At 42.5% G+C, this 12,703-nt stretch overlaps 1 protein-coding gene across 1 annotated transcript in view; it reads left to right on the forward strand.

Annotated features, from left to right (window-relative positions):
* Positions 1-2,182: 2,182 nt before the first annotated feature.
* Positions 2,183-12,703, forward strand: part of DOK5 (docking protein 5) — a 137,521-nt gene continuing 127,000 nt past the window's right edge. The window contains exon 1 of the mRNA XM_036901922.2: positions 2,183-2,464. Coding sequence (XP_036757817.1) covers positions 2,399-2,464 — 66 coding nt within the window. The 5' untranslated portion in view covers positions 2,183-2,398. The remainder of the gene's footprint in view (positions 2,465-12,703) is intronic.

The following is a 12,703-nucleotide window of genomic DNA, read 5'->3' on the forward strand; positions in this document are numbered from 1 at the left end:
AGTGATTGACCTGCCACCATGGAAATAAAGTTGGGTATAACACTTTCACCCCAAGAACATTCTACTGTCATTTCTTTGGTCACATTGAATCCATAGCGAACTTGCCCGGGGCTGAAACTCAGTGGCAAGACAGCATACCTTGTATGCAGAGGGTAAAGTTATACTCAGGAGATAAAGTATAATTGGAAGAAGGGAGTTTGGATTCTGAGGAAGCAAACAGAAATGGGTACTACAAATTAGAAGTTACAGGTGTTGAAAATTGAGTGAAAAACAGGGATTGACATAATGATTTTTTTTTGTGTTACATACATCTCCAGTGAAACTGAATTGTGTGTGGCTGTTTGGCAGTATACAGTAGCCTAAGTTGTGCACTGTGCAATTTTATAAGCACTCCTTACATTGTGTATCTCTATGAATTACTCCTTTTCCCTTCTGCATGGTTGTGTATTTGGGCTAAGTGTTAGTGGCTGTCCATCCTGATAACTATCATCACCTCGCCTATGTATTTTGTATGTATATCAGTTTGTCTTCACCAAAAGCAAACAAACAAAAGCACATACTGGATTCAGTCATGCAATTAAAAAAAAATTACCTATTTATTCACATCCAGTCTGGTATTTTCTAGTTTAATTCTAGTTTCCCGATTTCTAGCTTAATTATTTCTGGATGTTGATTATACTCAACATCAATTATCAAGGGATGGATATCTCAGTCTCAGGTTTTGTCAGTAATAATTTTCATCATCCTGAGCCATTCATTTCAAGGTCCCTGTGCCTAACTTCCTGCATTTTTTGTTTCTATGATACTGTGGACTTGGTCTACAAATGAGTGTTGGACAAACTCCTTCCATCAATGCATCTATTTCATGGCAACCATGAGTGTTTTTTGTTTTTTTAAGTTCTAACTCTTTAAAACTATGATTTCATAATTTCATCCTATTTTGGTGACAGATTTAAACTTAAAACTTCACTTACGTCTAATGGCAACATGATGACAGAGTTAATGATTTAGTATATAGCCAAAAGGGTTCTCCCTGCCAGAATATTTGCTTGTGATTGTCCCAATCCAGTGGCCGTCATCCTTGGACACATTCTTGGGTTGATGATCTTCTTTAATTGACACCCGTCAAACCAAAGTGACTACAAGCTACTGTTCCTGGTGAGAAAGGAGTCACAGAATCTTAGAGCTGAAAGGCCTTCAAATGCCATCAAGTCAAACACTTCACTAAATAAATGAATCCTCTTCTCAACAGCTCCGACCACAGGCCATCCAGTCCTGCTTCCGTCACACGTGAACAAGAATTGGCCAGTTTCTGATGCCGTCTTTTAGTGCAAATGCTTAGAAAGGTCTTCTCTGGAAGCCAGCTAATAAGCCGTCCCCCCCAGACCTCTGCTCTTCAGAAGGGACAGAGGATGGTGTTGACCAGCTGAGCTGGTGTCACCCACCCATCCCTTCTGTCCTTGCCCCTTGGGACTTGGGGAAAATCTCTTAATTTGCATGAGTACATGCAAAGGGCTTGGAGAGGTGCCTGGCACTAAGAACCTATCCAGCACCTGCTCTGGCCTAGGCTTTGGGGGTACACGTAGTAATGAGGCCAAGCCAAGGGTTAACCCCTGGGAATCTTACATGCGGACACAAAAGACAGGCTCAAACAAGGAAAATGGGCCGAATGATATTACCTAGGGCGGGGACCAGGATGTCAAGGAAACGTGAGGAAGCAGTCAGCATGCTTAAGCCATGGCAAAACCCCTCCCCTCATTTGCCAAGGTCAAGGCAAACCGCGGCAACACCACCTATCCAGACACGCACGGGAGGTAACAATCAGCCCTTTTAGGGAAGAGCTGGAGCTGACGGGAGAGGCGGGGTAGGCGGCGGCTGGAAAAAAGTGAAATTTCCTGGCCTGCAATAAGCCGCGGGGGGAGAGAGGAGCGCGTCGGCCCGCCGGGCGGCCGGGTGGCGCGGGCGGGAGGCGGCGGGGCAAGCCGCCCGGGGGAGCGCGCGGCCGGGGCATGTGCCTGCGGGGGGCCACGCACCCCGGGCCCCGCCGGCTCCTCCCCCTGCTCCCCCTGCTCCCCGGGAAGGGGCAGGCCTGGCTCCCCGAGCAGCCGCCGCTCCTCCTCCCGGCGGGCAGGCCGGTGAGTCAGCTGACGCCGCGCTCAGCCCCGCCGCGCCGCGCTCCCCGCGCTCCCCCGAGGTGGCTGCGCGCCGGCCGCGCGCTCGCAGGGTTCGGGGCGCAGCGCAAGCGATGTGCGCGCTCTGAAGCCACGCGGAGCTGCCGCCCGAGCGCCCGGCCCTTTGAACCCAACCCCCCGCGCCGTCTCCGGCCCCTGCCCCCAGCCCTCCCCAGAGCCGCTCGGGGTGCGTGCGCGCGGGTGCCGGGGGTCACCGGCTCTCCGGGATGGCTTCCAATTTCAATGACATAGTGAAGCAAGGATACGTGAGGATCCGGAGCAGACGCCTCGGGGTAAGGACCGATCCCTTTTCCCCCGTTCGCCGGGTCAGTTGTCTTCATCCTCAGCCGGCATCCCTGGAGGGTGGAGGGCGGCTCGGCGGCGGCGTCCACCGCCCCACTCCCACCCCCGGGGCGGCCGCCCCGAGCCCAGGTCTAGGTATGTAACGGGTCTATCTTTATCTCGCGGGTGACTTGACTTTCGGAGGGTGCCCGCGCGTCCGGCCGCAGTAGCCCATCTACTGGAAGTAAATATTTCCCGGTAGCCATGGGAGTCAGAGCCGAGAAACCCGGGCCGGGTGCTGCGCCCGCCGGATGCCCCCGGTGCCCCTCGGCCCACTCGCCGCCAACTTAACTTTTCCAGGGGATGCATCGGCTGGCTGAGAGAGAGGGCGGGCGCCCCCGGTGTGGACAAGGTCTGCGACCTTCTGTCCCCAGGGAGACAGTTCTGCCAAGAGAAAGGGCTCCTCTGACTCCGGGGCAGGACAGCGACCCGCGTCTGCCCCAGGTGTTGGCAAAGGCGGGGTGGGTTTTGGTCTCTGGCCAGGCCAACTTGGGGTGGATCCCCGAATCTGAATTTCCCCTCGTCCTTAGCCTGGGTGGTGGATTTGTGTGGCCGGAGGACACATTGGAAGCCACTGGAAGATTATTTAGGGTGGAACATAATACGTGGCACAGAGCAAGTGCTCCCTAAATGTGTACTGCAAGGAAGAACGAATGCATCTGCGGGTGTTGGTAGGGGACAGATGGTGGCATAGGGCTGGCCCCTCTCCTAAGACTCCTTCCCTTTTCCCCTTTTCCTTCCTCTTCATTGATGGGACTTCAGAGAGAACTCATTCGGCTTCTCTCGAGTGCGGTAAAGGAATTCTTGAGGGCGGGAGAGGAGCCTGAAATGATTTTTTGAATTTCAGGCCACCTCATTTCTCTTTGTCTTGTGTCAAGCCTTGTTGCGAGTTTTGTTTATTGTGTGCGTTTAGACGCCGGCCTTGCTGGGGAGGAAAGCTTACTTCCGTCATGTAAACTAAAACTAAAATAATAATAAAAAAATGGTAAACTAAAACTGAAAGAACAGTTATGTCAGCAGTGACGTGGAATGACCACACTGAGAGTAGGGTTCTAATGAGAAATTCAGCATCTTCCTCTACAAATATATGTCATTGGCACCTTTCTCTTATTTAGTCGTTGGACTTTTTTACGTGCCAGATAATTTTACTGAGAATTGAAACGAAATTTTCCAGTGGGTAAACAGCTAAGGAGGAAAGGCTGGTGATGGAGCATCTGTAATTGTTAAGCGCTCTTGCGTGATCTGTTTTGGTCCTTTCCTTGCTCTTTTCCCCTGCTGGTTACCAAATTTTAGCAATTACGCCCAGTGTTGTTGTGAATATGTAATTACAGTATTAGGGAGAAATGTAACAGGAACGAACCAATCTCTCTCGACCCTGTGGAAGAAGTTTCCCTGATTTTTCTTTTCTACTATGCAAACATTCTCACCAGCAGGGGCAGCTCTTGTTGGGGGGTACTTGCTTGAGTGACTCCCATGCAAAGGGCAAGAAATAATAGGAACTTTATATTTTTGATAACTGTATGGGCGAGCCAAGTGTTACAATGTTAAGGGACACATTAAAAAACTCCATTCTAATTTCCGATATTCTCCATCACATCTTTTGAGCAAATTGATAAGAGATTCATTCTGTGTTAGGGAGCATTCCAATAGGAAGAAGACATGCATTATTAATGCACAAAATGTGAATTATTCTTAAGGTTCGGGGTTATGCCAAATCGTGACACATGGTGATTTATTTGAAAGACTAGTTACCATAACTTTCTAGCTTATGGCAATTGAGATTATTTTCCTGTATTATTCAACTGACACAATATAGTCCTATGTGTGTGCCAATGTTTATAGACAGATAGTTAAAGCAGAAGGGAGGAAATAGACTTTCGTTTGCATTCATTTGATATTTTACAGTATTTTGGATGTCAAGCGGCAGGATACTGTCTCAGGATTTATTCATTTTGTGTTAACACTCAGGTTTTAGAGTATCTGGAGTGCTGGCTATGGCTCACGGAAGAAAAAGTTCAAAAATATAATCAATGAAATCTGGTCTTACTTGGTAACTTTGGTTTAGTCACCCTTTAATTTTTTAAAAAAGTGCTCCTATGATATAGTTTATTTATTTTAACTGAGGAGGCTGATTACATAGTTGGCAGGAAACAGTGCGAACTCAAGTTTTAATGCAGGCTACCAGTAATGGGGAAGAATGCTCCAGGGAAAGGGCATAGGGACCCTCCATCCACAGTAAGAAATGTTAGTGGTGTTAGTCTAGGCTGCAGACAGCCTAGAACAGCACGCCTCATGTGTTAGTCTCGAGGGGTGGTGGTGGTACGGAGTGGGCACTCAGGAAGTGCACGTTGAAATCCCGATCGGACCACAGCGTGACCGCATGACTTTGCAATTCATAAGCCTCTTGAGGAACTAATATGACAAAGGGGTTTTATTAATGGAATCCAGACAAGTGTCTGTGAGTTAGAACCACGTTTGGGAGGGTTTATAATTAAACAAGAAAACAACATTTTATGGTAAGCAGCTGTTGTGCCAAGGAATGCTCCTTCAGATTGGAGGAAAGAAAACAAATTCTGCCTCCATTACTCAGCTCTGTGACCCTTGACCTCTCTCAGGCTCAGTTTCCTAATCTGTACGGTGAAAACTATTGAGTGATGTTGTGAGCATTGTGGTAAAGTCTGTGAAAATGCAGTGAAAGCATCCACATCGATTCTGATTGTGTCATTTCTTTGACATAATTAAAGATAAGCTAGGATTGGTGGAAGGATACAGACATTACTGATTTCTTTCTTTTTCTGTCTAGAAGTGTCCAGAAGTATAAATGTTAGTGCAGCTCTAGATGTTTTCGCTAGATGAAGTTTTTACAAATCATATGCACTTACATACATTGAAGTGATTTTTCAGTGAGACAGGAAACATTCTAAGACAATCCCATTCAAATGGGCCACAGGTAGGTGGTCACCCTTAACTGAGATTCTAAGCAGTTTAAGTGATTAAGCAGTCAAATATGTATAGATTTAACTCTTTTTAGTAAATGTCAGAAAGCTAAATGAGATTCAGCTCATCTCACTCGGTATATTCATTCTCCAGCTTAGTCTCCATCATTCTTGCAGGTCTCCGGCAGTGCCCTGGGGGAAATGTTTGTTCAGGAATGTCCCTGTTACTATTTGAGGGGCTTTGAGGGAGAAGGGGAGCAGCTGTCTACAATTATCTGGCTAATCCATAAAAGGCACTAACACATCATTAATAGAGAAGTGGCGAGTCAGGCAATTTGCTTCTCATAACCTGTATGGCTTAGATGGTCTTGCTTAAATGTCCACACTTGGTTTCTTCCTTTACAACAGAGAGAACTTCCCAATCAGTAATTGCCGCGGCTTATCCACCATGCAAGCCTCAGCCCTATTCACTTTATTTATCACAATCCCTCTATTGCTGGCCTTTAAATAACATTCTGTGTTTTTGTCTACCAAGGACCTCTTCTCGTGTCTAGCCCACATTCCCACCTGATGTCTAACAAACTCAAGACTAACTCGTCGACACCCTTGATTGTGACATCCGAACCTTCTTCTCCTGCTTATCTTAGTCACTAGAGATCTCAATATTTTAGTTGCCCTGGGAAAAGTCAAGCAAGCTTTCCTTCCCTTATTTCTCACCCCCACAACTGGTCCATCAGGGGACCGTGTGGGTTCTACCTTGGAAATATATTTGGAATCCAAGCAGCCCTCATACCACCCACCACTGCCCTCCTGGTTCAGTGCCCCACCACCTTCTTCCCATCGTAGCGCAATCACCTAATTTGTCTTCCTGGCTGCTTAACCCACCAATGCCTTCCCGTTCAGTTTAGAGTAAAGGCCTTACAGTGGGTTCTGAAGCCCTATGCTGACCCAGAACCTTTTCCCATGCTGTTCCCTCTGCTTTGAATGCTGTTCCCCCAGGTATCTCCTCCTGGCTGGTTCCCTCACCTTCAGCCTTTCTTCAAATGCCACCTTCTCCTTGAGGCCTTCCAGAAATGTTGTTTTATTTCTTTCCTCCCCCTCCCTTCCTTTTTTTCTCTCTAGACTTACTACCCTTCATATAACAGTCTGTATATTGTGCTTGTTGATTGCCTGTATGCCCCCAAAGCATGTGAAGCTCCATGAGGCCTGGGACTTCTTGCTTTTTCAATTAGAGCTGAATCCCAGAGCCTGGAACAGTGCATTGCACTTCATCGGCTGTTGGCTTGATGAAGATTTATTGAATGAATGAATGAATGAATGCCTCCATCACTGTGGATTGGCTTAAGAGCAGAGGCTGACATGAAACTGCATTAAAGTCCCAGTTCAGTGACTGGTTATGTGACTTGTGGTGAGTTAGTTATTTAACATTTATAAGCCTCAGTCTTTATAAAAATAGGGAGACTCATAATACCCACCTAATAGGCAAGCCTCTTAAAGGGCTTAACGCAGGGCTTGACAAAATGGAAACCCAGTTCCTGTTTATTGCTGCTCCCACTCTGACTGCTGGTGCTCTGTGAGGGTGATGACACACAGGTGTCACTGTTTCTAGTGCAATCGCTGTCATCCTCAAAGACCTTGGAAATGAGGAACTAGGGAAACAAACTCATTATCTGTGAAATAAATAATGTACAAGCACAAATATTGTTTTGGCACTGATCCTGGGTATAGAAAGAATTCTTGCCTTGGTAAGATTTTTCATAATTCTAAGGTAATTGGCAAAGATACGAAGGATGGAGAAACTCATTTCCATGTAGCTTTGGCTTGAGCCAGCTCATCAGGCTAGGAGGAAATTTCCGTTACTTTACATGTCTCTCTCCTGGGTGGCAGCGAATGGGTTTGAAAAATTGGTTACTTAATGTCCAGGTATTAGGCAGAAATATTTTCCAAGTCCTTTGTTGACCTGCTGTACCTGACCCAGTATGCCAGAGGCTTTAATATTTCATGTAGAGTCTTGGGGTTTATAAATGATTGGGAATCTGTGCATTCAATGGTACCATGATTAAGTTATATTTGTGACATAATATTCTTAGAAATAGAGAATAAATTCATATATACTATCAGTACATAAGTATATGGGCACATGCATGCAGTAAGATAGCTGGAGCCCTGTTTTTCCTCTCAAGAGGATGAGGCCTTGGGGCTAACTTTGCAGTAGTGAAATTTATGTTCAGGAAGACTGAACACACATATTTTGGCCCCATTTGAATCAGCTTCAGCGTTTTCCATGTCAGAAGCGCTTTCCAGCTGGTATTTTTGTCGTTTTCATTTAATGGTCCAAGTGGATGACATATGACTAATTATGCATAAAGTCAGCCTTTAACCATCATCCCCAAAACTGACTTAAGCAAAGGATGGCCAATTTAGTGACTTTGTGTTTAGACATAAACCAAGTTACAGATGTGATGATTTTTCCCACATTTATCAATGCAGTTTTTGATTATATCCATTAGGTGACTAGAAATGAACCTAAGCAACTTTGTGATTTTTGTGGGGAATCATTATCTTCAATAGTTTAAGGATTAGTTTTCATTTGGGGTACATTTGCTTTCATTTATTTTATCATTCATCAAATACTGCTTAAGTGCCTAACGGGTATGAGAGCTGAGCCTGAACCCACCATGGATCAGACAGGTACAGTCAGCATCCTCAGGGAATTCAAAGTCTTTGTTTGGACTTGTATTGTTAACATGAGATTAACATATTCGCAATAGTTAAAGATGAATTAATCTGAGTAACATGTACCTCCAGGAATCTCCCTGTTCCATTTTTGTGAGATCAGAAAGGGTACATTTAATTTTCCTTTGACTAGAAATTTGATTCCAGTTGGGTGAAAATAAACTCTTTGGAGATTCTAAACCAGGGAGAGATTATGATCCCTCCCTCCTGCAATTCCCTGATACTGTGAAATTCAAAAGGAAATTGTGAGTTTAGAAATGCCACAGATAGATGTGAATGTTGAAGTAAAATTGCTTCTTTCTAGAATGCAGATGGCTAAATATTGGATAAGCACCTGGAAGCTGATTTTTGTGGAGCAGCTGGGGGGTGGGGCTGTTTTTACTCATGTTCTAAGCCTCTGTCTCATTCCCTGGGTCCCAGAGAACATCAGGGTTAGCGGTGTGTATTAGGTTTCTGAGTGGCATCCTTACAGAGGCTCCAGGGATAGGGTGCAGGTGGGTTTTCTTTCAGGTGAACCCTCATAGCTTTGATCAGATTTAGAGAGATCAGGACCCCCTACCCTGGGCTCCCTCTCCTCCCACTCTCCGCAACTTCCAAAAAGTTAAGAACAGCTGTCTCATTTTAAAAAATGAATTTGTTTCTTTTTAGATAATTGTAGGTTTACATGTAGTTGTAAGAAATAATACACAGAGACCTTCCACGTCCTTTACCAGGTTTTTCCCAATGGTAGCATCTTCCAAATCTGTATTCAGCATCATAACTGGGATATGACTTTGGTCCAGTCAGGATACAGAACATTCCCTCACCAATGGGCCTTCATTGTCCTTTTATAGGTACCCCTCTTTTCCTCCACAGCCCTAAAGCCATGACAACTACTAATCTGCTTTCCATTCCTATAATTCTACCAGTTGAAGAATATTATACAAATGGATCTCTATAGTATAAAACCTTCTGGAATTTTTTTTTTTTTTAACTCAGTATAATTCTCTGGAACTGCCCTGGTTGTGGTGGGTGTCAATGGTGCATTCCTTTCTCTTGCTAACTAGTATTCCATGTACCATCATTTGTTCAGCTGTTCATCTATTAAAGGACGTTTGGGGGTGGTTTCCAGTTTGGGCTGTTAAGAAAAAATCTGGTCTAAACAACTGTGTATAGGATTTTGTGTGAACATAAATTTTCATACTTCTAGATGAATGCCCAGCTGTGCAATTGCAGGATTGTATTGGAAGTTGTATGTTTAGTTTTTCAGAGGTTGTGCCATTTTACATTTGCACCAGTGGGATATCAGTGATCCCTTGTGTCTGCATCCTTGCCAGCATTTGATGTTGTCACCAGTGTTTGGTGTCACTGTTTTTCATGTTATATATTCTGACATGTGTATTGATACCTCATTGTGGTTTTGATTTGCATTTCCCTACTGGGCACTGATGTTTTCATGTGCATCTTTTCATGTTCTTATTTGCCATCTGTACATAATGTTTTGGTAAAATGCCTATTTATGTCTTTTGCCCATGTTCTAATTGGGTTGTTTGTTTTTAACAGTTGAGTTTCAAGAGTTCTTTATATATTCTAGGTACTACTCCTTCTCAGTCATGTGGTGGCAAACACTTTCTATCAGTGTGTAGCTTATCTTTTTTACCCTCTTAACAAGGTCTTTCACAGAGCAGAAGTTTTTAATTTTGATGAAGTCCAATTTATCAATTTTTTCCTTTTGGGGATCATGCTTTTGTTACTAAGGTTTGGTCCAACCCAGCTTCCTAAATTTTTTTTTCCTATTTTTAAAAATTGTTTTATAGTTTTACCTTTTACATTTAAGCCCATGATCCATTTTGAGTTAAATTTTGTGTAAGGTGTGCATTTTGGATCTAGGTTCATTTTCTGCCTGTGGATGTCCAATTGCTCCAGTACCGTTTGTTGAAAAGACTATCTTTTTCCCCACTGAGTAGGTTTATGTATATCTATTCCTGAGCCCTCTATTCTGTTCTGTTGTTTTATGTGCCTATATATATGTGTAGCAGTGGGTCTGTCCATGTATACCTATACGTGTTGCTCTACATTGAGTCTTGAAGTAGGGTATGCTGATTCCTCCCACTTTATTTTTCTTTTTCAGATTGTTTCAGTGATTCTAATTCCTTTGCCTTTTGATATGAATTTTAGAATCATTTTGTCTATAACTGCTTCAAATCTTGCTAGGATACTGCTTCTTCCTGTTTTGTTAAAAAAAATAATTGAAGTGATGCATTATTTTTCCATGGTGGAAATAGCATAAATTTTGGACTTGCCCTTTAGTTTGGTTATCAGCTTAGCTGCTTACTGACTTTATAGCCTGGGGGTACTTGCTTACATATTCTGAAATTTAGCTTCCTCATATACAGAAATGATGAAAATACACTTATAAAAGAATAAGTGTATTAGCCTCTTGATCCTGTGCCTGACTCATAGTAGGAACTTAATGGTTAAAACAATGATTTCTATTTTTTATTTTTAAGAGTTTGAGATGACATTTGTTGCTCATTGTAAAAACCATGAACAGGTAGAAATTAATTCACTTATATCTCAGTAGAAGAGCCATGGCTTTGATAAGGACACACGGGTAGCACACTCCCTTCCCTTTGCTGTTTACTTTAGTGATACATTTTTATAAATGTAGAAATCCTTGTTTTGGAAGCACAAATGAACCACCATCTTAGAAAATATAGAGTTGAATATATTAGCCTAACTGGTAGGTCTTTGATTAAAAGACTGACTACAGTATTTTTGTCTGTTAACCCTAGTCGTAGTCCCCAAAGGTGAGAATTATGTATCTCGAGAGAACATTGTAGAACAGGAAACAATACTTACTCATAAAATGGGAAAAAGTGCTATTCCTTATTCAGTGTATCTCAAAACACTGAAGGCTGGGAGGCCTTCTAATAGAAAACTACTTAGGTGCAGTCTTCAGATAATGTAATATTTTTATTGTATTCATTAACTTTGTATCATATTAAATTTCACATTTACCTTCAAGTGATAACTAGCTTGAAGCTAAGAAGGTGTAGCTGCCTCTTTAAATAAGATTATTTAATTTAAAAATTGGAGTTACTTAATGGATAATTAACTCATACTGCAGGTGTTACTAAGAAGTGGCAAAAACTATGTGGTTGGAAGTCGGATACAGCATAAATCCATATGGTGGCCTGTGTGTGACTGTGGTGTGGGAAACTCAGAATGATTGTACTTTTAAAGTAGGTTTTTAAAAAATTTCTTTACTTACGGCTGCCATCTGGTTTGATCTTATGTCAATATCTTAAAAATTGGGTCCTAAGAAAAAATATCCCATGTACTGAATACCATCCTCTTCAGAAACTTACATCTGATATCACCTTATGTGTATATGTCACTTCTCATCCCAAACCCCCCCAAACCTATCTCAGGTTTACCCAAGCCTGTATCTTAGGTTACCTTCATTCATATAGGCAGTGAGTACTCTAGTGGTTAATAGTGGTTAATAGAAAGAGAAATTAGCTTGTCTTATGAATGGACTAACTCAAAACACTAGCTTGACTTCAAAGCTTTTACTTAATCCAAGTTTCACTATTTACGAAAGCAATTCAAATCTCAAAATGCATTTTATTATCTTATGCCACACATTAACTCAATAAGATACATTTATTCACAAAACCTTTAAGAAATACCTCTTTGAATTCCCTAGCAAAATTGACTCTTCATATGAACTGTTTCTTCAGGTTTCTAGGTTTTCATCTAGCAATAGGCAGATACTTTGGCTAATTTGCAAAAGAATCATGTTTTGAGCCTGGGTTGGGTTCTACCTGCAGTGGCCCCAAATTTAGATGTTATAAAACTTGTCTAGTCTTCAGCATCCAGTAATTCAGATGTAAATGTGGTGTGGGTTGTCCCTGGGGGTCTTCCTCTTCTTCATTAATGGCTGATTGCTCTGATTTTCTCTGGCTGGCATCCAGATTTTAGCTCTGTAATTGCCTCAGAACTACTTGCGCTGCCCACCACATCTAGTCTTTCCTTCACACCTATCTAGAACATTGCCCTAATTTAAGAGTATGCATAGGATTAAGATATTTTTATGTGTGCAGATATTTTTCTTCTTAATTTTTTTTTTGGTAGGTTATGTCTTCTCCCTCTCAGATGTGAATCTATGAGACCTAAGACCTTGTCTCTCTTGTTCACTTTATATCCCCAACTCTTCGCCCATAGAAGATGCTCAGTATTTGCTGATTGCATAAATGAGTTTACTGCAGGTTGGAATACTCAGTGGGATAATCAAATATAAGAGGCCTGTGCCTATACCCCAACTAATTTTATTGTAGATTCTAGTCTTGAGTGGTAGAATGTTCTGGAATTCCTCATAATTCCTGTTGGTATGTAATTTGTAAATTCAATATCAGGGAATACAGAATTAATTTTGGAGGTTTAGATTGACACCCCCCCTTAAAATTACACTTTATTTAATCTTTTTTTAGAGTAGATAATATGTACATTTGGTACAAAATTTGAGAGTACAAA

This window comes from Manis pentadactyla, chromosome 5 (genome assembly GCF_030020395.1).
Source record: "Manis pentadactyla isolate mManPen7 chromosome 5, mManPen7.hap1, whole genome shotgun sequence".
Taxonomy (NCBI): Eukaryota; Metazoa; Chordata; class Mammalia; order Pholidota; family Manidae; genus Manis; species Manis pentadactyla.